Source organism: Coregonus lavaretus (genome assembly GCF_964263955.1).
Source record: "Coregonus lavaretus genome assembly, chromosome: 14".
In the NCBI taxonomy this organism is placed as follows: Eukaryota; Metazoa; Chordata; class Actinopteri; order Salmoniformes; family Salmonidae; genus Coregonus; species Coregonus lavaretus.
In genome coordinates, this window is record NC_140001.1 from 23,043,028 (window position 1) to 23,069,728 (window position 26,701).

At 44.1% G+C, this 26,701-nt stretch overlaps 1 protein-coding gene across 1 annotated transcript in view; it reads left to right on the forward strand.

Moving 5' to 3' along the window:
• The window catches only part of LOC311140973 (hemicentin-1-like), a gene marked incomplete at its 5' end in the record, with an annotated part of 80,531 nt that overhangs the window by 42,920 nt on the left and 10,910 nt on the right, over positions 1–26,701 (forward strand). Inside the window, 25 exons of the mRNA XM_084176235.1 lie at positions 10,799–10,923; positions 11,037–11,220; positions 11,370–11,467; positions 11,597–11,875; positions 12,022–12,212; positions 12,314–12,395; positions 12,499–12,635; positions 12,750–12,891; positions 13,017–13,161; positions 13,310–13,437; positions 13,601–13,757; positions 13,862–13,983; positions 14,078–14,242; positions 14,352–14,459; positions 14,607–14,741; positions 15,012–15,146; positions 15,303–15,572; positions 15,702–15,892; positions 15,974–16,187; positions 19,370–19,504; positions 19,623–19,813; positions 21,067–21,148; positions 21,485–21,655; positions 21,849–22,001; positions 22,211–22,348. Coding sequence (XP_084032361.1) covers positions 10,799–10,923; positions 11,037–11,220; positions 11,370–11,467; positions 11,597–11,875; positions 12,022–12,212; positions 12,314–12,395; positions 12,499–12,635; positions 12,750–12,891; positions 13,017–13,161; positions 13,310–13,437; positions 13,601–13,757; positions 13,862–13,983; positions 14,078–14,242; positions 14,352–14,459; positions 14,607–14,741; positions 15,012–15,146; positions 15,303–15,572; positions 15,702–15,892; positions 15,974–16,187; positions 19,370–19,504; positions 19,623–19,813; positions 21,067–21,148; positions 21,485–21,655; positions 21,849–22,001; positions 22,211–22,348 — 3,878 coding nt within the window. The remainder of the gene's footprint in view (positions 1–10,798; positions 10,924–11,036; positions 11,221–11,369; positions 11,468–11,596; positions 11,876–12,021; positions 12,213–12,313; positions 12,396–12,498; positions 12,636–12,749; positions 12,892–13,016; positions 13,162–13,309; positions 13,438–13,600; positions 13,758–13,861; positions 13,984–14,077; positions 14,243–14,351; positions 14,460–14,606; positions 14,742–15,011; positions 15,147–15,302; positions 15,573–15,701; positions 15,893–15,973; positions 16,188–19,369; positions 19,505–19,622; positions 19,814–21,066; positions 21,149–21,484; positions 21,656–21,848; positions 22,002–22,210; positions 22,349–26,701) is intronic.

Sequence of the window (26,701 nt, forward strand, 5' to 3'; positions counted from 1 at the left end):
TCCACACACAGAGACACATACAAAGCTCTCCCTCGCCCTCCATTTGGCAAATCTGACCATAACTCTATCCTCCTGATTCCTGCTTATAAGCAAAAACTAAAGCAGGAAGCACCAGTGACTCGGTTAATAAAAAAGTGGTCCGATGATGCAGATGCTGAGCTACAGGACTGTTTTGCTAGCACAGACTGGAACATGTTCCGGGATTCTTCAGATAGCATTGAGGAGTACACCACATCAGTCACTGGCTTCATCAATAAGTGCATCGATGATGTCGTCCCCACAGTGACCGTATGTACATACCCCAACCAGAACCATGGATTACAGGAAACATCCGCACTGAGCTAAAGGGTAGAGCTGCCGCTTTCAAGGAGCGGGACTCTAACCCGGATGCTTATAAGATATCCTGTAATGCCCTCCGATGAACCATCAAACAGGCAAAGAGTCAATACAAGACTAAGATTGAATCGTACTACACCGGCTCTGACGCTCGTCGGATGTGGCGGGGCTTGAAAACTATTACAGACTACAAAGGGAAGCACAGCCGCGAGCTGCCCAGTGACACAAGACTTCCAGACGAGCTAAACCACTTCAATGCTCGCTTCGAGGCAAGCAACACTGAAGCATGCATGAGAGCACCAGCTGTTCCGGATGACTATGTGATCACGCTCTCCGTAGCTGATGTGAGTAAGACTTTTAAGCAGGTCAACATTCACAAGGCCGCAGGGCCAGACTGATTACCAGGACGTGTACTCCGAGCATGTGCTGACCAACTGGCAAGTGTCTTCACTGACATTTTCCCTGACTGAGTCTGTAATACCAACATGTTTCAAGCAGACCACCCTAGTCCCCATGCCCAAGGACTCTAAGATAACCTGCCTAAATGACTACCGACCCGCAGCACTGATGTCTGTAGCCATGAAGTGCTTTGAAAGGCTGGTCATGGCTCACATCAACAACATTATCCCAGAAACCCTAGACCCACTCCAATTTGCATACCGCCCCAACAGATCCACAGATGATGCAATCTCTATTGCACTCCACACTGCCCTTTCCCACCTGGACAAGAGGAACACCTACGTGAGAATGCTATTCATTGACTACAGCTCAGCATTCAACACCATAGTGCCCTCAAAACTCATCACTAAGCTAAGAATCCTGGGACTAAACACCTCTCTCTGCAACTGAATACTGGACTTCCTGACTGGCCGCCCCCAGGTGGTAAGGGTAGGTAACAACACATCTGCCACACTGATCCTCAACACGGGGGCCTTCAGGGGTGCGTGCTCAGTCCCCTCCTGTACTCCCTGTTCACCCATGACTGCATGGCCAGGCACGACTCCAACACCATCATTAAGTTTGCAGACGACACAACAATGGTAGGCCTGATCACCGACAATGATGAGACAGCCTATAGGGAGGAGGTCAGAGACCTGGCCGTGTGGTGCCTGGATAACAACCTCTCCCTCAACGTGACCAAGACAAAGGAGATGATTGTGGACTACAGGAAAAAAAAGAGGACTGAGCACGCCCCCATTCTCATCGACGGGGCTGTAGTGGAACAGGTTGAGAGCTTCAAGTTCCTTGGTGTCCACATCACCAACGAACTATCATGGTTCAAACACACCAAGACAGTCGTGAAGAGGGCACGACAAAGCCTATTCCTCCTCAGGAGACTGAAAAGATTTGGCATGGGTCCTCAGATCCTCAAAAAATTCTACAGCTGCACCATTGAGAGCATCCTGACTGGTTGCATCACCGCCTGGTATGGCAACTGCTTGGCCTCCGACCGCAAGGCACTACAGAGGGTAGTGCGTATGGCCCAGTACATCACTGGGGCCAAGCTTCCTGCCATCCAGGACCTCTATACCAGGCGGTGTCAGAGGAAGGCCCTCAAAATTGTCAAAGACTCCAGCCACCCTAGTCATAGACTGTTCTCTCTGCTACCGCACGGCAAGCGGTACCGGAGTGCCAGGTCTAGGTCCAAAATACTTCTCAACAGCTTCTACCCCCAAGCCATAAGACTCCTGAACAGCTAATCATGGCTACCCGGACTATTTGCACTGCCCCCCCAACCCATCTTTTTACGCTGCTGCTACTCTGTTAATTATTTATGCATAGTCACTTTAACTCTACTCACATGTACATATTACTTCAACTACCTCAACTAGCCGGTGCCCCCGCACATTGACTCTGAACCGGTACCCCCCTGTATATATATATATATAGCCTCCCTACTGTTATTTTATTTTACTTCTGCTCTTCTCCATTGCCGAGACTATGATGCAGCTCAGGGTTACCCATATTCCCCAAAACCGCCAACCCTCTCCTGCCCTTAGTCTTTCTGTTTGGTACCACTCCATACTCACTCCCTACGAATACACTACAGTGATGATAGGTCGGGGTAAGAGATCTTCATTAACAGAGGTGATCCGCGGACCCTAGTGGTCCAGTTCTGCTCTCTAACTCTGCGTGTGTTCAGGGGTGCTTGTATGTGTTCTTACCTTTTTTCAGTGGGTAACGTGGACCCAGGTTGCTCTTTCTGCTATTCTAATGGCAAAGGCGGTGACCAATAGAACCTGATAGGGGCCTTCCCAATGGGGCTGCTTCCAGTCTTTCTTCTTTAGGGATTGTATCCACACCCAGTCACCTGGTTGGATAGAGTGGGTTACCCTCTCCTTTAGTTCTCCTGTGTGGCACAAAACCTTTGACATACGTGTTTGATTAATGAACAGTCTCCTCATATGTTCTGCTAACGTGTCTTCTACTTCTATGTCTGCCTCTTCTAGTCTGCCTAACTCGGGCATTCTATGTGTGGTCCTCTGTAGCTCAGCTGGTAGAGCACAGCGCTTGTAACGCCAGAGTAGTGGGTTCGATCCCCGGGACCACCCATACATAAAAATGTATGCACGCATGACTGTAAGTCGCTTTGGATAAAAGCGTCTGCTAATTGGCATGTTATATTATATGGTCTCCCAAAAACTTTTTCAAAGGGGGATAACCCTTCTTTATCTGGAGTTATCCTAATCGTCATTAATACTATCGGTAGCCATTGTACCCAATTTCTCCCTGTACTCATGTGTGTCTTTCTCAAACGTGAATTAATCGTAGAGTTCGTGCATTCAATCAAACCTGACGATTGCGGATGAAATGAACAATGTTTCTTCATGTTAATATGTAACTTCTGTCCAATATTATCTATCAGCTGATTGGCGAAGTGAGATCCATTGTCGGAGTAGATAGTTTCTGGCAATCCAAATCTAGTGATTATTTCCTGACATAAAGCTTTAGCTACTGTTAATGCATCAGCGGAGGAGGTTGGAAATGCTTCTACCCATTTGGTATATTTGTCTATTATAGTCAAGCACCATTTCTTTCCTTCACTTCTTGTAAGTTCTATAAAGTCAATTTCCAACTGTTGGAATGGATATCTGGCCTGGGGATATTCCCCTTTTGGTGCTTTCTGCTTTCCTTGATGATTACTTTGTGCAAATATAACACACCTTGAACAAAAAATGTTTAAGGAATTTGTTATTCCGTACGCTACAAAGTGCTTTCTAATTATTTTCACCATCCCCCTTGTTGATACATGGCTTGGCCATGTATCAAAATGGCTGCATATCTAAACAGAGATTTCGGTAATATAGGTAAATTACCCTGATGCCAAATTCCCTCCTTCTTGACTGCTCCTATTTTCTCCCATTTGGTCACTTCCTTCACTGGTGCTCTCAACTGGCTCTCTATTAGTAATGTTTTATCAATGTTCACTTCTTCTTTTAGATGTAAGCCTGTGGGTGCTTGTAGTTTGAGGCCTGCATTTTTTGCTTCCTCATCTGCCTTTCTGTTGCTGTTGCTTATGCTATCTGTACCTTTAGTATGAGCCTCACATTTACAAATAGCTAACTTCTCTGGTAGGAGTACATCATCTAAAAGATTCAAAATTAACTGGGCATGTGTATCGTTTTTTCCAGAAGTGGTTACCATTCCCCTGTTTCTCCATTGTGCAGCAAATACGTGTACTGTATTAAATGCATAGGCACTATCGGTGTAAATAGTAACCTTTTTCCCTTTCCCAAATGACATGCGCGAGTGAGAGCTTCTATCTCAGCCTGTTGTGCAGAATAATTTATAGGTAAAGATTCAGCTTCCAAGACGTCTGTCTCTGTTACAACTGCATATCCTGTAGCATTCGTACCATCAGGGTTTTTTCTAGATGAGCCATCAACAAACATAGTCACTTCCCCATCTACTAAGGCTAGGTCTGTCAAGTCAGGTCTTGGCAACACACGTTTCTCAGTTTCAGTTATACAATCATGTGGGCTGCCATCTATTGCAATAAGAACCAGAGTGGAGGGGTTCAGAGTTGTACATCGTTCTATGGTCAGATTAGGCATATTTAACATTATCATACAAGATAAATGTCTAGCGGGTGACATGTAGGCCATTTTATGCTCCAATAATAGTATGGATACTGCATGTGGAACTCTTAGGGTTAAATAATGGTACAAAACTATTGATGCCGAATCCTGCACTGCCTGAGCTGCAGCTACCACAGATTGTAAACATAGAGGCATTGCTTGTGTTACCTCGTCTAACCTAGATAAATAATATGCAAAGGGTTTGTTTTTATCGCAATGTTTCTGAGTCAAGACCAATGTCATATATCCCTCCCTACAGTCCACCATTTGGGTAAAAGGCCTATCATATCTAGGAAAAGCTATGACTGTTTGGCAAGTGAGCAACTTTTTTATCTCCATAAATTGTTCCTCCGCCTTGGAGTTCCAAATGATTTTATCATGGGCTGCCATTGCCTTCCCATAGATAAGATCACTTAATTTACCAGTATGCAGTGCATAATGTGGTACCCAAGCTCTACAGTAGTTTATCATTCCCAAAAAGCTCATCATTTGTTTCTTGTTTAACGGTTTTGGTGCTTCAAGTATAGCAGTTCTCCTGGATGAGTTTAACGTTCGCCCCTCCTGAGTTATGGTATGTCCTAAGTAAATCACCTCGCCCTGCCAGAGTTGGTTTCCTTTTGCTTACTTTGTGTCCCTGTTCTGCCAGAAAGGTCAACAATTGGAGTGTATCTTTCTTACATCCCTCTTGAGTGGGATTAGCCAATAGAATATCATCTACATAAATTAACATTTGGCTTCCTTCCTGAGGTTCAAACTTTCCCAAATTCCTGGTTATAGTCTGGCTCTACCTCCCCGCTCACCATCATGTTATCCCGTACCACATACCCCTCTCAGTCGGTGTTTCAGCTACGTTCAACTGAGTCATAGCGTCTCTTCCTAGCAGATTAACTGGACATAGGCTTGATATTAGTACGGGTATGCATGCTTTTCCTCCTGAATTTTCATGTTTTAAAGTCACAGGAGCTGATAATTGCTCTATAAATTGATGGCCTGAGGCCCAGCGTACCAGGATTTTCCCCCATTAATCATAATCCCCTCGGGCCTGTCGGCTGCACAGATCGCTGTGCGACATGCCCCTGTGTCACACAATCATTTAATTTTTCCCCCAATACTGTTAAGGTGAGGTATGGTTTCTGCAGCGCTATTTCAATTGTTGCCAATTCCAAAACCTCACACGTATCGTTCTATATTTCGTCTCGGCATTTATTCCTTAACTCATCCTTTTTTGTCTATATCTGGACAGCTAGTCCCTATACTAAATTCTCCTACCTAGATTTCTATTATTACTATCATCCTGGTCTCATTACTGAATCAATGACATAGGTAATAGCTGTTTCACATTAGATTGTGCCTTTTTCTGATAATGTTATTACTGCAGCCCATTGCATTAATTTAGTTTCAAATACCAACTTGTTGTTTAACAAATCTAGAACCTACATAAAGTTGGTGCTATCCCATCAGCATAATATTTAAAACAACCTACACTCCACTGGTCAAAGTAACGAAAACAAATGATTGTTTACTTGATCAACAACATAGGAAATATCTGTTTCCCCTTCTATTGTTCATGTCACCTCTTTAAATGTCATATTTCATTCATTAGCCAATATAATCACTTACTCCGCACAAGTAAGCCTTGCTATGTTATCCCATGCATCTATTAAAAACATTTGTTTGAGACTTTGTCTCCTACTCACCCCTTAACATAGTACTATAGGAGACTTCCATCAATCCTGGAAAAAAGAAAACTCCCACTCAGAAGATACTAGATAATACTACGTTTCATTAAGTTCACTACACCTTCTACTATAAACCTATAACCCCTTTCTAGTAATTTAATCATCACAACCTGTTGCATTGATGTTTTAAAATATAAACCTATTGTTTAATAAATCCAGAACTTACAAAAAATTGTACTTAATCCATCAGCCTAATAGTAACAACTATCTCCCATTGTTCAATGTATCATAAACAGATTATCGTTATTAGAAGTAATGAACTGTCTGCATAACTCATTGTTGTTTAAACAAACTATAGAATTTAATAATAATAATAATACAATTATCAAAGAACGTTCCATATTCAACCCTCTAGATATGTGCTTCACATTATCCCAATACGTCCTACATATCTCAATATAGCCCAACCATCACTACTTTCTTTCACCCTCTTACAAAATCTATTATTCTCTATCGCTAACTTTCCATATAACGGTACTTTAACAGATTACAAATTATTTTAAAATTATAGTCAAAACAAACAAAACATCTATTCACATCCACAACATTCACCATCGAAACACCGTTACTCGTTGCTCCACAAAATCCACGATCCTTGCAAAGCAAGGTAAACAACTACTTCCATGTTGCATAGCAAGTTAATTCACCACTCTAAACATCACTAGTTCGCAACACTAACTAGCTAGCCCTTTCATACCAAACATTCAACCCCCTATGACTTCCTTCTCCACAGCAACCATTGATTATTGTATCCCTTACAGCGCTCTCCGCTATTACATTTATGTAACTATCTTTTCTGATTAGGCTCTAATTAATAAATAAATACTTGCTATAGTTGACAAGCATACATTTAATTCATATCCATATTCAATTCAATTGTCCACATTACAACTCTTTTCTCAGTAGTTTTTAAACTATCAACTCAATTTTACTCCCCCCACTATTCTTGTTGAATAAGTGAGTCGTTACTAAAATTCCCTTACTTTATTACCTCTGCTCCGAAATGATAGATTGTTTTTATAATGCTTAATCCTATTTCTATGTGCTGTCCGCCCCCCCCCCTCCGTACGTCTACGTGTTTGGGCGCGCAAGCCAGCACTTATCACTTTACTACCTATACCCCTCCCCTCAGTCATAGAATCCTATAGACTGGTCAACAGCTTATTCTCCAAACTTCAGATAACCTCTTTCTCATTTTCACACGACTCTCATATCACATTACATATCACATATCACACTATTTCCCAACACACAATCAATATTCGAATAACCTACAGGAATATTTTCTTCTATTAAAGTACCCAGCTTTGGAATGTTCACCCTAGCACGTTTGATATCTCACTATGGTCAATTTTACCATAATCCTATATTACTTCTAAATTTCCCAAATGTAATAATCCCTAAGAGCTTGTCCGAAATACAATGTGTTGACGTCATATGATTACCCCCGTACACGTGACCTGTTCCTTTAACAGGATTTCTCATACCCCTCCTGATAACGACTCCGTTAGTAAATGAATGTCCACATACAGTGGGGAAAAAAAGTATTTAGTCAGCCACCAATTGTGCAAGTTCTCCCACTTAAAAAGATGAGAGAGGCCTGTACTTTTCATCATAGGTACACGTCAACTATGACAGACAAATTGAGAAAAAAAATCCAGAAAATCACATTGTAGGATTTTTGATGAATTTATTTGCAAATTATGGTGGAAAATAAGTATTTGGTCACCTACAAACAAGCAAGATTTCTGGCTCTCACAGACCTGTAACTTCTTCTTTAAGAGGCTCCTCTGTCCTCCTCTGTATTAATGGCACCTGTTTGAACTTGTTATCAGTATAAAAGACACTTGTCCACAACCTCAAACAGTCACACTCCAAACTCCACTATGGCCAAGACCAAAGAGCTGTCAAAGGACACCAGAAACAAAATTGTAGACCTGCACCAGGCTGGGAAGACTGAATCTGCAATAGGTAAGCAGCTTGGTTTGAAGAAATCAACTGTGGGAGCAATTATTAGGAAATGGAAAACATACAAGACCACTGATAATCTCCCTCGATCTGGGGCTCCACGCAAGATCTCACCCCGTGGGGTCAAAATGATCACAAGAACGGTGAGCAAAAATCCCAGAACCACACGGGGGGACCTAGTGAATGACCTACAGAGAGCTGGGACCAAAGTAACAAAGCCTACCATCAGTAACACACTACGCCGCCAGGGACTCAAATCCTGCAGTGCAAGATGTGTCCCCCTGCTTAAGCCAGTACATGTCCAGGCCCATCTGAAGTTTGCTAGAGTGCATTTGGATGATCCAGAAGAGGATTGGGAGAATGTCATATGGTCAGATGAAACCAAAATAGAACTTTTTGGTAAAAACTCAACTCGTCGTGTTTGGAGGACAAAGAATGCTGAGTTGCATCCAAAGAACACCATACCTACTGTGAAGCATGTTTTTCTGCAAAGGGACCAGGACGACTGATCCGTGTAAAGGAAAGAATGAATGGGGCCATGTATCATGAGATTTTGAGTGAAAACCTCCTTCCATCAGCAAGGGCATTGAAGATGAAATGTGGCTGGGTCTTTCAGCATGACAATGATCCCAAACACACCGCCCGGGCAACGAAGGAGTGGCTTCGTAAGAAGCATTTCAAGGTCCTGGAGTGGCCTAGCCAGTCTCCAGATCTCAACCCCATAGAAAATCTTTGGAGGGAGTTGAAAGTCTGTGTTGCCCAGCGACAGCCCCAAAACATCACTGCTCTAGAGGAGATCTGCATGGAGGAATGGGCCAAAATACCAGCAACAGTGTGTGAAAACCTTGTGAAGACTTTGACCTGTGTCATTGCCAACAAAGGGTATATAACAAAGTATTGAGAAACTTTTGTTATTGACCAAATACTTATTTTCCACCATCATTTGCAAATAAATTAATAAAAAATCCTACAATGTGATTTTCTGGATTCTTTTTTCATTTTGTCTGTCATAGTTGACGTGTACCTATGATGAAAATTACAGGCCTCTCTCATCTTTTTAAGTGGGAGAACTTGCACAATTGGTGGCTGACTAAATACTTTTTTCCCCCACTGTACTATTAATTCTCCTCCTCCTAATGCAAGATTGGGCTTGCCCTTTCTCCATTTGCGGAACTCCATATACCTCTCATCCCCGGTTAACTCCAGGACCTCCTTTGGGATTTGCTTCCCATGGTAGCTAAACTCCTCTGCTATTCTCTACTGAGTATTTTGTACAATATTTTATGCCTATTAACAAATTACTAGGTCTCACACGTATTCAAATTAGATAACTTATACTTAGAATCTTGAATAATTATTTTATCACTTTTAATTACTTATTAGGTGTCAAATGATTTTACGACTTTTAATGAATTATTAGGTGTCAAATTAGTTGATGACTTTAATGTCTTATACGTTTTATCGTATATTCCTTCCTTGAAATAATTAATTATCGCGATTTTCGATGGATCATTAGGTCTCACACGTATACAACCTTATGATTATTAGTTAACACTATCTGTAACCCGGAGTTTGTAAGGCTCCAGTTTCATGAAACGGATAGAGTTATGGCAAATGTACAGTTGTTTATGACTTTTGACTTGTTTAATGTATCTATCTCACACAATGATAATTATCTCCCTTCCTGTTTATATTGTAAAGACTGTATCTTGTACAATCTCAATATTAACTAGTTTATTTTGGTATTAGCCTATTACCTTGAGTCAATCGTGTACCCACTTCCTTCCTTTTTATCTACACCCTGTCCCCCCGTTTTATATCTATCTAGAATACTGGCGCATGGTTTTCTCTAGATAAACGTCAAAAAACGGTTATACCGGATGGATTATCGACGGATTACTACCCTCACTACAGCAGATTTAAACTGTTAATTTTTTCCTACTGCAGTTTCAAGATATCAATTCCCCAAATCCATGAATAAAAAGTACTGACCTTATCCTTGCAGCTGGGATATCAATCTCAATTTTGGTGATCTCGTCACCATTTCTGTCATCCACCAGTTTGCCACCGGCCTGTAATGAACCCCCAATATCAGAGGCCAGGTCTTACTACTATCAGAGGCCAGGTTCCCTTACTATGGAATGCTCGTCCCCAACAGTTTCTAACATCTTCCCTGTTAGTGGTTCTATTTTCTTATAACTCTAACACAGTTTACACATTTACACAGTATTGGGGTGAAATCCTTTAGTCATTACCTTAAAAATACAAATTCATCTATCAGAAAATCACCTGCTATTGAAATAATGCTGAAATTTGCTTTCCTGTCAGATGTTGACAGGGCTGCAGGGCGGTTAGCGTATTGGGCCAGTAAACGAAAGGTTGCTAGAACGTATCTCCAAGCCGACAAAGTGAAAAATCTGTCGATGTGACCTTGAATAGGGTTAATAATTCTAATATGCTCCATGGGCGCTGTACTACTATGGCTGACCCCTTTAAAACTACACATTTCACTGCACCTATCTGGTGAATGTGACAATAAAAAATAGTTTATTTGTTGTTGTTTTTTTACCCGGCCCAGTAGCTTTCAGTTGGCACTGGACCTGTGTGCCACTGGCAAATTTACCTGAATGTCGAGCCCTGCTTAGTAATCACCAATGTTTGTGTCCTGTCTTACAGCATATCCCCTGATGGGAGCACTCTAACCCTGCGAAGTCTGAGGCCTGAGGACTCTGGGACTTACACCTGTCTGGCTGTCAGCCCTGCTGGCCAAGAGAGCAAGATCTACACCCTCCTTGTACTGGGTCAGTTGTCTTTTATCTACCTGTTAAACAACATATGTCCTAACTAAATGACTACTGAGCTTCCCAGAGGCTATCTGGACTCTTGGTAATAATTATTGTGTAATTCCCCATAGTGCCCCCCTCTATCTCGGGTGAGACCAGTGCCCCCAGAGAGGTGCAGACCACCCAGGACAGTGTGGTGACCCTGGAGTGCCAGGCAGCGGGTAACCCTCCACCTCAGATGAGCTGGCTCAGGAATGGACGCCCCCTGCTCCTCTCTCCCCGTACCCGCCTCCTCTCCGCAGACACCGTACTCAGGTAAGATTATATACATGGCAAATGTCTAGTTTGGTTGCTCTCTCACAAAACTGACTTAATGAAGGACTAAACAGGATATTGTTTTAGTAATTGTGCCTGAGTTTCAGGTGAAGTGAAAGTGAATGTGTGTGCCCTCTGTGTGTGTATAGGATCTCTCCAGTGCAGCTGTCAGACTCTGGGGTCTATACGTGTGTGGCACGCAGTCGTGCTGGCCTCGCCGAGCTTAACTTTGATGTACAGGTCCAAGGTACTAACCTATACTCCCCACCTCCTTTTGATGAATACACCACTGAGCTCTAAGTGCTATATCTGTAAACTGATGTCTGTCTGTCTGTCTGTCTGTCTGTCTGTCTGCCTGCCTGCCTGCCTATCTCAGTTCCTCCAGGTGTGGACCGTGTGGAGCCTGTAAAGCCGGTCACAGTGGTGCGGGGGTCCCTGGTGACGCTGACCTGTGAGGCGCAAGGTGTCCCCCCTCCCTCCCTGAAATGGCTAAAGGACGGCCAGCCCCTGTCCCTGCATCGCAACCTCCTGCTTGACGGCCAGGAGACGCGGCTGCAGCTGCCTGACGTGGGGCTCTCCGACAGAGGCCTCTACAGCTGTGTGGCCAGCAACCAGGCTGGCAGCAGCACCAAGAGCTTCAACCTCACTGTGTTGGGTGAGCAGACAGAACAAACATTCTCCATTCACCCAAACAGCACCTACACACAGATGAAAAGTTAAAGCTCCACTGAAGCAACAGGAAAGGGATGTCATGTTAATATGTGTTGCTTAACAATGGTGTCATTTTATATTATTGTACAGAGCCTCCAAAGATCTACATCAGCTCTCCAGAGGAGTTAATGGTGGCTGTGAACACTGCTCTGGAGCTGGAGTGTACTGCAGAGGGCGTCCCCACTCCTACCCTCAGCTGGCTCAAGGATGGGCGCCCCCTACAGGGAGATAGTGAGATAGTACAGGAGGACGGACACTTCCTCAGGATTACCAAAGTGAAAGTAAGTCACAAACGTAATGACACCGCATTTAGTTGATATTCAGAACTCACTGCTGTATTATGGTGAACACCAGATAATACCAGATATATCTCTGTTGTTAGGTGGAGGATGCAGGTCTCTACACCTGTCTGGCTAGCAGCGCAGCAGGCGAGGATGGAACGAACCACTGGGTCCGTGTTCAAGGTGTTACATGTGTTTCCTAGCCATATTTTGTCAACCCTGCCAATAGATAACAAGGTACTTATAAATCAAATCCTGATCATCAACGCTTGTCTCCCTGCTCCAGTTCCCCCAACTCTTCTTGGCTCTGATGATGTCAGAACGTTGTCAGTCCCAGCCAAAGGACATCTGACTCTGGAGTGCCAGGCTGACAGTGACCCTCCACCTGACATAGAGTGGTACAAGGACGACGTAAAACTACAGGTCAGACTGGACGTCATGGAAACAGAGGGTGGCAGGAATCACACAATATAGTACATAACGTTATTGGCTCGCTCTTTCTGTTTCCCTCTTTCTCCCTTTCTCTCCTGGTCCCAGCTGGGGGGTCGTATCCAGAGGCTGGCCGGGGGTCAGTACCTGGAGATCCAGGACGTTAGGCCTCAGGACAGTGGCCAGTACAGCTGTGTGGTCACCAACATGGCTGGAAGCACCAACCTCTTCTTCACTGTGGAGATCCTCTGTGAGTTGGTAACATGATGAGTTAGACAGAAGATTGAGATCATGCATTCAGTGATATGGAATAGATCTTCAGTATAAACCTCAATCAATTATAATGTATCTTTTCATGTCTCTTTCCCCCCCCAGTGCCACCAGTCATCAGAGAGAGCAGCTCTGTGGTAACTGCTCATATCAGTCAGGATGCAGTCTTGCCCTGTGAAGTAGAGGGGGAGGCCTCGCCTACGATCCTGTGGAGGAAAGATGGCATCCCTATAGGTCCTGACAACAACAAGTAAGGGCTTCCTGCTTTTTTGTTCCACTAACTTAGCTGATAGAGGTTATTGGGATACTGTCTTTACACATAAAGCAGAATGTGCCATCTTCTGTATGACTGTAGATTGTCAGGTGAGCTGACTGATTGTGTGTGTCGTGTGTCCCAGGTACACCATGCTGTCTGAAGGCTCTCTGCATGTAAAGGCTGTTCAACTGAGTGATGCTGGCCGCTACTACTGCACCGTGTCCAATCAGGCCGGATCAGATCACCTTGGGATGGACTTACACGTGTTTGGTAAATAAATACAACTCAAAGAAAAACAGAATCACACCATAATACAGTAGATTTACTTTTTTACATTAACATTTTGGAACAGGTGTTCAGCCAATGCATTAGAGTCAGATTGGTTTGTATGCCATACATATCTCTCTGTCTTTCTCATGTTGGGTCCCTGTAGTTGGTCCCTCGATCAACCCTGGTCCCTTCAACGTGACGGTGACCACAGGGGTGAGAGCCGTGCTGAGCTGTGAGGCCACAGGTATGCCTGCACCTAAAGTCACCTGGAAGAGGAACGGCACTCCCATAGTCCTCAACCAGCAGCCTGGCACATACAGGTACGTGAAGCAGAATGACCTGTCCTCTGTGAATTATAACACAATGGACGTAAATACAAAGGATTCATTTTGAAGTATTGTGTGTAACTTTGTTTTGTTTCAAGGTTACTCTCCTCTGGATCTCTGGTCATTTCCTCTCCATCCAATCAGGATGAGGGATACTTTGAATGCACAGCAGCCAATGAGGTTGGAGAGGAGCGCAGTGTCATTGAGGTCATCCTACAAGGTATTGTTGCTTTTAGTTCCTACTCCGACATTTGTAGAAAGCCATTTCATCTAAGATAAAAACAGACTGAGATGTCTTCTCTCTTTCCCTTTAGTCCCCCCCACCATTGAAGATGACATCACAACAGTCACTGCTATCAAAATGGCCCCTGTGGTGCTGCCATGCCATGCCCAGGGCCGCCCAGAGCCCAGTGTCAGCTGGACCAAGAGTGGAGCCAAGCTGGGCTCCCGAGGGGGGAGTTATCGGGTCCTGCCCACAGGTAGGTCCAACTGCTGCTCAGAGTGTAACATTGTGTTGTGGCCATCAGTGATTCTGTCATGTTAGTACTTTGGTCTTCATAGTTGTGGTACTGTACTGTTTGGACCCAGGGGTGCTGGAGATTACAGCTGCTACCCTCAGTCATGCAGGAAGGTACACCTGCTCTGCCCGGAACCCTGCAGGAGTGGCCCACAAACACATAACTCTCACAGTGCAAGGTGGGTCCTCTGGTGGATTGTTGTTGAGGTTATACAGTAGTGGTTCATGTTTTTGCTTTGTAACTCTCTAGTGTCTTTATTTTACCATTTAACAATGGTTAGTCTGTATGTGATAAACCATGTCAATGGATTTGCCCTCTCCCACAGAGCCCCCTGAGATCAGGCCCATGACAGAGGAAGTACAAGTAGTGTTGCATCATGGGACGGTTCTGCCTTGCGAGGTGCAAGGTTTCCCTCGACCCTCCATCACCTGGCAACGAGAGGGTGTTCCCATATTAACTGGTGAGAATGTCCTCTTTTAAATGCTTGATCCTGTGTGGCTCAGTTGGTAGAGCATGGCTCTTGCAATGCCAGGGTTGTGGGTTCGATTCCCACGGGGGACCAGTACAAATTAAAATGTATGCACTCACTACTGTAAGTTGCTCTGGACAAATGCTAAAAGACTAACATTTTAAATTTAAAAAATAATCAGGATTCAAGCCATTATATAACACAATGGACACATACTCTGCTGCTTCAGAATAGTGATGTCTTCTTTCTATGGCTCTACAGGTCACAGACTGGCTCTCCTCTCAAATGGAGCTCTGAAGTTCTCTCGGGTCACACTGGGTGATGCGGGCACTTACCAGTGCCTGGCACAGAATGAAGCTGGCACAGCAATGGGAAGGACACGGCTAGTGCTGCAAGGTAACACACTACACCTCTACAGAGCATAGACATTTTGTCCAAAAAGCATGGAGGCACTTGTTGATACTTAGTTGAATGCTTGTGGGCCCCATAGAAATTAAGAAATGCATATCTCAATAGTGAAAGGTTCAACTATGTGTGATGGTGTTGCTCCAGTTCCTCCAGTACTGAGTGTTCCACGTGTGGAGTACACGGCCGTGCTGGGCCAGCCAGTGAGCCTGGAGTGTGTGGCAGACGGGCAGCCCCAGCCAGAGGTGTCCTGGCACAGGGAACGCAGGCCCGTCACAGAGGGGGCACACATACAGCTCTTTGCCAACGGCACCCTGAGGATCGCGGCCTCACAACGCAGTGATGCTGGCCTGTACACCTGCTCTGCCAAAAACCTCGCTGGCAGGGCCAGCCATGACATGAGGCTTGTCATAATGAGTGAGTGGATAGGAACTGAGGGCATGAGACAGATTTAACCGTAATTTAACCTGACATTAGGAATAACAGTGTCTCATAGAATGGCGTAACTGATTTGCCGGTAATAAACTGAGTCTCTCTTTCTTCTAGTCCCGCCCATGATTCCTGCTGGTCAGCCAGAGCTGTCTGTCATCCAGGGCTTCCAGGCCTTGTTGCCGTGTGCGGCTCAGGGTTCGCCAGAGCCAAGGGTGTCATGGGAGAAGGACGATAACACCGTGCCCAACCTGCCTGGCAAATTTACTGTTCTGCGATCAGGAGAGCTGATCATTGAGAGGGCAGAGGTCAGAGATACATTTCTACTTTACAATGTATAATCAAGGTGATTTAGGTGAAGGTTCTGATCAATGTTTTGGCCCTTGTAGCCAGGTGATGGTGGTGTGTTCACCTGTGTGGCCACCAATACAGCAGGCACAGTGAGACAGGACACCCGCCTGTCCGTCAACATGAGGCCCGCCTTCAAAGAGTTACCTGGTGACGTGACCCTGAACAAAGGCCAAAGTCTCAGCTTGTCTTGCCACGCCCAGGGCACCCCTATCCCTGTCATCTCCTGGACCGCTAACAACAGCCCCTATCCAGGTACACCACTGCCCTCCACAGGCTCCATGTTCTGTTATGATTGATATTATGTAGTCATAGGTATATACAGTGCATTCGGAAAGTATTCAGACCCCTTGACTTTTTCCACATTTTGTTACGTTACAGCCTAATTCCCCTCAGCAATCTACACACAATACCCCATAATGACAAAGCAGAAACTGTTTTTTTGAAATATTTGCAAATGTATTTAAAAAAAAAACTAAAATATCACATTTACATAAGTATTCAGACCCTTTACTCAGTACTTTGTTGAAGCACCATTGGCAGCGATTACAGCCTCGAGTCTTCTTGGGTATGACGCTACAAGCTTGGGAGACCTGTATTTGGGGTTCTTCGCTCCAGTCTGAGGTCCTGAGCGCTCTGGAGTAGGATCATCAAGGATCTCTCTGTTCATCTTCCCCTCGATCCTGACTAGTCTCCCAGTCCCTGCTGCTGAAAAACATCCCCACAGCATGATGCTGCCACCATGCTTCACCGTAGGGATGGTGCTAGGTTTCCTCCAGACGTGACGCTTGGCATTCAGGCCAAAGAGTTCAATATTTTTATTTTTTATTTTATAAAGCAAAGCAGTGCGATAAAAAACAACAACACAGAATTACATATGGAATAAACAAAAACAAAACGTACAGTCAATAACACAATAGAAAATATATATACAGTGTGTGCAAATGTAGTAAGTTATGGAGGTAAGGCAATAAATAGGCCATAGTGCAAAATAATTACAATTTAGTATTAACACTGGAGTGATAGATGTGCAGAAGATGATGTGCAAATAGAGATACTGGGGTGCAAATGAGCAAAATAAATAACAATGTAAATAACAATATGGGGATGAGGTAGTTGTTGGGCTAATTACAGATGGGCTGTGTACAGGTGCAGTGATCGGTAAGCTGCTCTGACAACTGATGCTTAAAGTTAGTGAGGGAGATAAGTGTCTCCAGCTTCAGATTTTTGCAGTTTGTTCCAGTCATTTGCAGCAGAGAACTGGAAGGAATGGTAGCCAAAGGAGGTGTTGGCTTTGGGGATGACCAGTGAGATATACCTGCTGGAACGCATACTTAAGGTGGGTGTTGCTATGGTGACCAATGATCTAAGATAAGGCGGGGATTTGCCTAGAAGTGATTTATAGATGACCTGGAGCCAGTGGGTTTGGCGACGAATATGTAGTGAGGACCAGCCAACGAGAGCGTACAGGTCACAATGGTGGGTAGTATATGGGGTTTTGGTGACAAAACGGATGGCACTGTGATAGACTACATCCAATTTAGTTGGAAGCTATTTTTAAATGACATCGCCGAAGTCAAGGATCGGTAGGATAGTCAGTTTTACGAGGGCATGTTTAGCAGCATGAGTGAAGGAGGCTTTGTGTCATGAACTCTGATGCGGATGTGGTGCGAATCAATAGCAGGACACAGGAGCTCAGATTAATCCAGACTTTACTAGAAAATCCAAAATGATAACACGGGTCAAACAACCCGGAGGCGAAACATACGCCACAGTGCGTAAAGTACTCCCAAACCGAACTGGGCACGAACAATAGTGCGACGGTAAAACAAAGAGAGTCTAGCAAACAGCACTGCACCAAGCGACAGGAAAACAATTACACACAACACAAGACAGAAACCACAAGAACTTATAGGACACATAATCAACACTAAACATGAACAGGTGTACTAAACAGACCAAACCAATCAAACATAGAAAACAAAGAACGGTGGCAGCTAGTACTCCGGAGACGACGACCGCCGAAGCCTGCCCGAACAAGGAGGAGGAGCAGCCTCGGCCGAAACCGTGACACTTTGTTGCGAAATAGGAAGCCAATTTTTTATTTAACTTTGGTTTGGAGATGCTTAATGTGAGTCTGGAAGGAGAGTTTACGCTCTAACCAGACACCTAGGTATTTGTAGTTGTCCACATATTCTAAGTCAGACCCGCCGAGAGTAGTGATTCTAGTCAGGCGGGCGGGTGCAAGCAGCGTTCGATTGAAGAGCATGCATTTAGTTTTACTAGCGTTTAAGAGAAGTTGGAGGCCACGGAAGGAGTGTTGTATGGCATTGAAGCTCGTTTGGAGGTTTGTTAACACAGTGTCCAATGAAGGGCCAGATGTATACAAAATGGTGTCATCTGCATAGAGGTGGATCTGAGAGTCACCAGCAGCAAGAGCGACATCATTGATATACACAGAGAATAGAGTCGGCCCGAGAATTGAACCCTGTGGCACCCCCATAGAGACTGCCAGAGGTCCAGACAACAGGCCCTCCGATTTGACACATTGAACTCTATCTGAGAAGTAGTTGGTGATCCAGGCGAGGCAGTCATTTGAGAAACCAATCTTGGTTTCATCAGACCAGAGAATCTTGTTTCCCATGGTCTGAGAGTCCTTTAGGTGCCTTTTAGAGAGTCCTTTAGGTGCCAACTCCAAGTGGGCTGTCATGTGCCTTTTACTGAGGAGTGGCTTCCGTCTGGACACTCTACCATAAAGGTTGGATTGGTGGAGTGCTACAGAGATGGTTGTCCGTCTGGAAGGTTCTCCCATCTCCACAGAGGATCTCTGGAGCTCAGTCAGAGTGACTATCGGGTTCTTGGTCACCTCCCTGACCAAGGCCCTTCTCCCCAGATTGCTCAGTTTGGCTGGGTGGCCAGCTCTAGGAAGAGTCTTGGTGGTTCCAAACTTCTTCCATTTAAGAATGATAGAGGGCCACTGTGTTCTTGGGGACCTTCAATGCTGCAGACATTTTTGGTACCCTCTCCCCAGATCTGTGCCTCGACAATTCCTTCGACCTCATGGCTTGGTTTTTGCTCTGACATGCACGGTCAACTGTGGGACCTTCCCATCAATTGAATTTACCACAGGTGGACTCCAATCAAGTTGTAGAAACATCTCAAGGATGACCAATGGAAACAGGATGCACCTGAGCTCAATTTCATGTATCATAGATAAGGGTCTGAATACTTACGTAAATAAGGTATTTCTTTTTTTACCTGTCATTATGGGCTATTGTGTGTAGATTGATGAGGGTATCTTAAAAAAAAATCATTTTAGAATGAGGCTGTAACGCAACAAAATGTGGAAAAAGTCGAGGGGTCTGAATACTTTCCGAATGCACTGTAGTAATAATGATCTTGATTGTTGCAAACGTGTCTCTCTCTCTCTCTCTCAGGTTCCAGTGTGGATGAGGCAGGCAGAAGCTCCTTGGTCAAAGAGAATGTGACCATGAGTGATGCGGGAACCTATGTGTGCCTAGCAGAGAACAGTGTGGGCACCATTAGAGCGCTCTCATTTGTCCGCATCAGAGGTGAGCACTTTGAAGACATGACCAGAGTTTAGACTGTTTCTATTTGTATTACTATTGTTCTATTTGTTTATAGGGGTACACTGTATGTAAGGGATGTGTTATGGTCATGTCTCCTTAGAACCTCCAGTTTTGAAGGGAGAGGCCCGCACCTCTCAGACTGTGGCCCAGGGTGGCACAGCCATGCTGGACTGTCCTGTCCATGGAAACCCCAGTCCTGTCCTCCGCTGGCTCCATGACGGCAGACCCCTTCTCCGCTCCCTTCGCCTGCAACCCCTCCATAATGGCTCCCTGGCCATCTACAGCATCACGGTAAACACAGCCCTGCACCTGCCCCACCTGTCCCATCTGCCTCCCTCAGAAATATTTTTATCCAGTGTTAGTTGAATTTGAGAGTTCATATCTTGAGTAAAAAATGTCTGTACAAGAAATTATGAACATTTTTGAAGTCAGCTTAAGAGTGAGAGGATGGACCACTGACTGCAGTCAATCTGCACTCCATCTGCAGTCCTGAGTCATGGAACGTTGTGTGACCTAACTGCAGTGTGCCAGTCTGGCCTTAATCAGATTGGCGTGAGTTCAGTCAGAGCCTAACAGTATTAGCTAGAGAGGGAGTGAGAGGGAGCTCAGATATGGATGTTCCCAGGCTCTCTCCCTGTTCTGCCGGCTGTAACGTTAACTTTGTTACCTTTATAATTGATGCTGTAATAGTACACCCTGCAGCTGACACTTTCTCAAAGACAAATGGTTCTTCTTCTCACAGAGAGCTCTAATGTGATACTTCCTCTCTTTCTGGTGTCATAATGACAGTTATTGCAAACAAGCTAATGGAAAAACCTTATGCTTTACTTTTTAGAAAATGTCAGCTGTTAAATATGTTAATGAGGGATGTAAGTTCCATTAAAAAATCAGAAATATGCAACAGAAAAAAAAGTTAAAGCAGTCTATGGAACAAATATGTTTACTGTAGAGTTGACTGACGGACTCAAAGAATACTCAAACAGGGCTTCTTAGGACGGCAATACTTTATTCAGCAGCATTCATCAGTACACCATACATCAGCATATGGAAACGTATTTCTGACCAGTCAGTAAGCTGACACACCCTTTTAGAAACTTTGAAACAGGGCTGGCCCTAAAAGGCTCATCCCTCGGTCCTCATACCAGATTGTTAGTTCATTGAAGGATATAATGCTAACCGGTAATGATGATCAGTTTGGAAGTCAAGATCATCTGTTTTCTTTTATTTTAGACATACACAAAGTTGATACAGAGGATTAAACAAAGATGTTTTAAGACATCAGCTTGATTTATAAATGTCATAGTTAATAATTGCCCAATTAATACAGGTCATTGTTAGTATATAAATTCACAATCTTCACGCACACTACACACTCACATTTAGCTGAACCCTTCATTACCACTGGGGTAATGTCACTACATTCTATGATGTTATTTGGAAGAGTGAAAAGATGAGGGTCCCCAACAGCTTATCGAACAATAATAATGTGTTTGTGTTAAATGTGTTTATGCCATAATATGTCTATCTGTCCCCATCGGTGTCAGAGAGGAGATGCAGGGGAGTACCAGTGTGTGGCTGAGAGTGAGGCTGGAGTTGCTGAGAGAACCGTCTCTCTCAAAGTACAGAGTAAGTGATGTGTGGACCATGAACACAGTCACACCAACATCCTTCTACTGTTGTGAAAATATTAAATAGGAGTATTCTTAAAATTACACACAAGGCCACACAAGAAAATTAAACCTTCTGTCGCGTTCAACTCTGGTCAAGAAAAGCAATGGATTGTTTATTTCATTCTCTAAATGGATTCTTGCTCTCTCTCTCTCTCTATCTCTCTCTCTCTCTCTCTCTCTCTCTCTCTCTCTCTCTCTCTCTCTCTCTCTCTCTCTCTCTCTCTCTCTCTCTCTCTCTCTCTCTCTCTCTCTCTCTCTCTCTCTCTCTCTCTCTCTCTCTCTCCTGCCACAGTTAAGGGAGGGTACTCTAACTGGGAGGAGTGGGGCCCATGCAGCACCACGTGTGGACGAGGTGTTCAGGAGCGAATCAGGTTATGCAACAATCCAGAGCCGGTCAATGGGGGGCGATCATGTGACGGTCCCAGTATGGACTCCAGAAGATGTCAGACTGGACTCTGTCCAGGTACGGCTGATTGAACTGGTCTCCTGTCACTCCAAACAAATGCTGCTGAATTTAACAATGGAATGATATTATGTAAATAAAAAATGTAGTACTATAGTTAAATTAATGTGTACTTAGTCCCCTCTCTCTCTTTCTCTCTCTCTCACCCTCTCTCGTTCTCCCCCCCATCTCTCTCTATATTTGGTTACTGAAGGGGAGGCCCCTCGTAAGGCCAGGGGAAGCCTGATAGGGATGGTGAATGATAGGGAGTTTGGGGTGTCGTTCCTGGAGGCTAACATCACAGAGAACCTAGAGGAGGGAACCAGCACCCTGCAGGCCCACCTGGACAACATCCCCCCTAGTGTGGGTTAGTATGGGAGTGGGAGATATGTCTTACAATAACCAGTAGGATTCTGTTAGAAATACCAATCAAGTCAGTAACCTAGCCAAGTTGTGTAGACATTGTGTGTATATCCCTCAGTCACTGTCATTTGAGAATGTCTGTACCCTGACCTATCATACTCTTCTTAGAGGTATTTCCATAGAAGCTGTGGTCTTACTACTGATGTTTTGCAGGTCCATTGCTGCGAGCGCTCGTGTCTGTGTTTGCTCCCATCTACTGGACCACAGTGCTGCAGACTGGAGCAGCCAGGAACGGCTACTCACTGACCCAGGGCCTGTTCAGACAGGAGTCCCAGCTGGAGTTTGACACAGGTCAGTACTGAAGAACAGATACAATTACATCCTGCAAAATAACCTGAATTGTTTTATTCTACTTTAAATGTAGTCCTACAACAGTGTTTGTCACTACTGAACTGAATTTTCATTTAAAATCTGTACAGGTGTAGGATCTTAATTGGATCACCCTGTTGCAAGAAATGTCCTGCACCGCAGGAAATGCAAACTTGTAGTGTATTCAAGGTTTAAACAGGCTTCTCAAGTTTATAATTTCCACTTTAACCCCCTAAAGTCCGTGCCCTCGCGGATATCGAATTAGCATAATAAATAATCTATCTGTTGTTCCATGTAGTAAATCTGTTATTCAATGCGTTTGATACTTCAAGGGGTCTTAAAATTCCAAATCAAGTAGCAAAATGATCCCTTGTATGACCTTCTTAAAACAATTCCATATATCTTAGTAGAACCCTTTCTTAGACAGGGCATAGACCGTTAATTTGCCCAAACTAAAAATGGATCAACCCCTACATAAATGTCCATTAATTATAATCAACACAATAATTCAAATTTCCTCTTGCTGAAGGATTATTTTCTTGCCATTAGAAAGTGGTCAAATTAAGATCCTATATCTGTACGTTGTAAGAGAACCAGCAGAGGGCATATTTCTCCATGACTGCATTTCATTTTTGCTGACTTGAGAATTCAGATTCAAAGTCCTTTATTGTCCACAAATTTGTCCCATTAATACACAAGAACAGTGAAACACAACAACAGGTTCTCACAAAAACATACAGTGCCTTCAGAAAGTATTCATACCCCTTGACTTATTCCACATTTAGTTGTTACAGCCTGAATTCAAGAAACGTACAGATTTTTTTCTCTCACCAATCTACACACAATACCCCATAATGACAAAGCGACATGTTTTTAGAAATATTTGCAAAATTATTGAAAATGAAATACAGAAATATCTAATTTACATAAGTATTCACACCCCAGAGTCAATACTTTGTAGAATCACCTTTGGCAGTGATTACAGCTGTGAGTCTTTCTGGGTTCGTTTCTAAGAGCTTTCCACACTTGGATTGTGCAACATTTGCCCATTTTATTATTTTCTAAATTCTTCAAGCTCTGTCAAATTGGTTGTTTTTCATTGCTAGACAACCATTTTCAGGTCTTGCCACAGATTTTCAAGTAGATTTAAGTCAAAACTGTAACTCGGCCACTCAGGAACATTCACTGTCTTCATGGTAAGCAACTCCAGTGTAGATTTGACCTTGTGTTTTAGGTTATTGACCTGCTGAAAGGTGAATTCATCTCCCAGTGTCTGGTGGAAAGCAGACTGAACCAGGTTTTCCTCTTGGATTTTAACTGTGCTTAGCTCCATTCAGTTTATTTTTTATCCTGAAAAACTCCCCAGTCCTTAACTATTACAAGCATATCCATAACATGATGCAGCCACCACTATGGAGAGTGGTAATAAGTAATGGGTTGTATTGGATTTGCCTCAAACATAACACTTTGTATTCAGGACAAAAAGTTCATTACTTTGCCACATTATTTGCAGTATTACTTTAGTGCCATGTTGCAAACAGGATGCATGTTTTAGAATATTTTTATTCTGTACAGGCTTCCTTCTTTTCACTCTGTCAATTAGGTTAGTATTATGGAGTAACTACAATGTTGTTGATCCATCCTCAGTTTTCTCTTATCACAGCCATTTAACTCTGTAACTGTGTTAAAGTCACCATTGGCCTCATGGTGAAATCCCTGAGTGGTTTCCTTCCTCTCCGACAACTGGGTTAGGAAGGACACCTGTATCTTTCCAGTGACTGGGTGTATTGATACACCATCCAAAGTGTAATGAATAACTTCACAATGTGCAAAGGGATATTCAATGTCTATTTATTATTTTTTTACCCACCTACCAATAGGTGCCCTACTTTGCGAGGCATTGGAAAACCTCCCTCGTCTTTGTGGTTGAATCTGTGTTTGAAATTCACTGCTTGACTGAGGGACCTTACAGATAATTGTATGTGTGGGGTACAGAGATGAGGTAATCAATCAAAAATAATGTTAAACACTATTATTGCACACAGAGTGAGTCCATAAAACGTATTATTGACATTTTAGTCATTTAGCAGACGCTCTTATCCAGAGCGACTTACAGTTAGTGAGTGCATACATTTTTTTTTCAATACTGCTCCCCCGTGGGAAACGAACCAACTGAGCTACACGGGACTTGTTAAGCAAAGTTTTACCTCTGAACGTATTAAGCCTTGCCATAACAAAGGGGTTGAATACTTATTGACTCAAGACATTTCAGCTTTTAATTTTTAATACATTTGTAAACATTTTGAAAAACATAATTCCACTTTGACATTATGGGGTATTGTGTGTAGGCCTGTGACCCAAACAATCTCAATTTAATCAATTTTAAATTCAGGCTGTAACACAACAAAATGTGGAAAAAGTCAAGGGGCATCCGGCGGGGAGGGGGGTGAAGACTACCACCTCATGAACCAGGGCTTCATGTGGACCATCCCCTACAGACGGACAGGCCCTCTGGTTGGGAGACAGATCTATAGGTTTAGTGTGGAGGGTCTAGTGAATGGCAGATTTGACTACAGCTATAATAACTACCGGGTCACCAGCATGCAGGCCATGATCAATCAATCTTCTCTTCCCATTGACCTTTACCGTTATGTTGATGTGTCTGGAAGGATTGAACAGTTTGGGAAATTCAGTTTCATAAACTATGACCTCAATCAAGTGATCACTACACACATCATGAAGCACAAGAAGATATTTAATGCCAACGGACAAGTGATCGAGGTCCAGTATGAGATCCTGAAGTCTAGTGCAGTATGACAACATGGGTCGCATCATTATCTGTGAAATCAGTGGAGGCTGGTGGGAGGAGCTATAGGAGGACGGGCTCATTGTAATGGTTGAAATAGAATAAATGGAACGTATCAAACATATGGAAACCACGTTTGACTCCGTTCCATTTATTCAATTTCAGCCATTACAATAAGCCCGTCCTCCAATAGCTCATTACATTTTACATTTTAGTCATTTAGCAGACGCTCTTATCCAGAGCGACTTACAGTTAGTGAGTGCATACACTTTTTTCATACTGCCCCCCCCCCATGGGAAACAAACCCACAACCCAGGATCAGTGTGAATAACAACATCACACGCTACTCATACAAGTATGATGCTGATAGTCCGCTTATAGTTACGACCTCAATGGCAATATTAAAATACTGAGTCATGGCAACAGTGCCAGACTAATGCCATTGTGCTACGACTTACAAGACCGCATAACAATTCAGTACAAAATGGATGAAGATGGCTTTCTTCGCCTGCGGGGCAATGTCATGTTTGATTACAACTCCAACTGACAGTGTCGGAGCGGAGTGTTCACTACCACTATGACGGCCTGGGCAGGACCCGTGACGGCCCACAGCTCCAGTTCTTCTATGCTGGCCTGACCAAACCGACCAGGGTGACCCACATGTTCAACCACTCCAGCTTTGAGATCACCTCCCTCTGCTATGACCTGCAGGGACACCTCATCACCATGGAGCTGAGCAGCGGGGAGGAAAGCTATGTAGCCTGTGATAACTCTGGTACGCCACTGGCCATCTTCAGTAGCTGAGGACATATTGTCAAGGAGATGCTCTACACCCCTTACAGTGACAATTACCAAGACTCAAACCCCTCCTTTTAGCTGATCACCGGGTTCCAGGGCGGTCTCTATGACCCGCTAACCAAGCTGGTCCACCTGGGGAGGAGGGACTATGTATGATGTGGTGGCTGGGAGGTAGACTACTCCCAACCATAACATGTGGATGGAGCTCAGCATCAACCCCAAGCCTTTCAACCTCTACTCCTTCAAAAACAGCTACCCTGTTGGAGAGTTACAGGATGTCACCAAGTTCACTACCGATATTAGCAGTTGGTTGCAACTGTTTGGGTTCCAGCTCCACAATGTTGTCCCTGGTTATCCCAAGCCGGAGGTGGAGAGCATGGAGCAAACCTACGCAATGATGAGGGCTCGACACAAGACTGGGACCCTTGTAAGGTTATGTTGGGTATCCAGTGTGAGTTGCAGAAACACCTGAAGAACTTCATCTCTCTGGACCTGCTGCCTATGAGTAAGGTGAGTGGTCAGCTGGGGGTGTGGCATGGCTAGAGGCCCCGCTTCTCTGCCATCTCCTCCATCTTTGGTAAGGGCGTCAAGTTTGCCATCAGAGATAATGTCGTCATCACCGAAATTATTGGGGTTGCGAGCGAGGCCAGCGTGTGGCAGCAGTCCTAAACCACGTGATCTACCTGTCAGGCCTGCACTTCACGGTGGGCGGTCTGGACACTCACTACTTC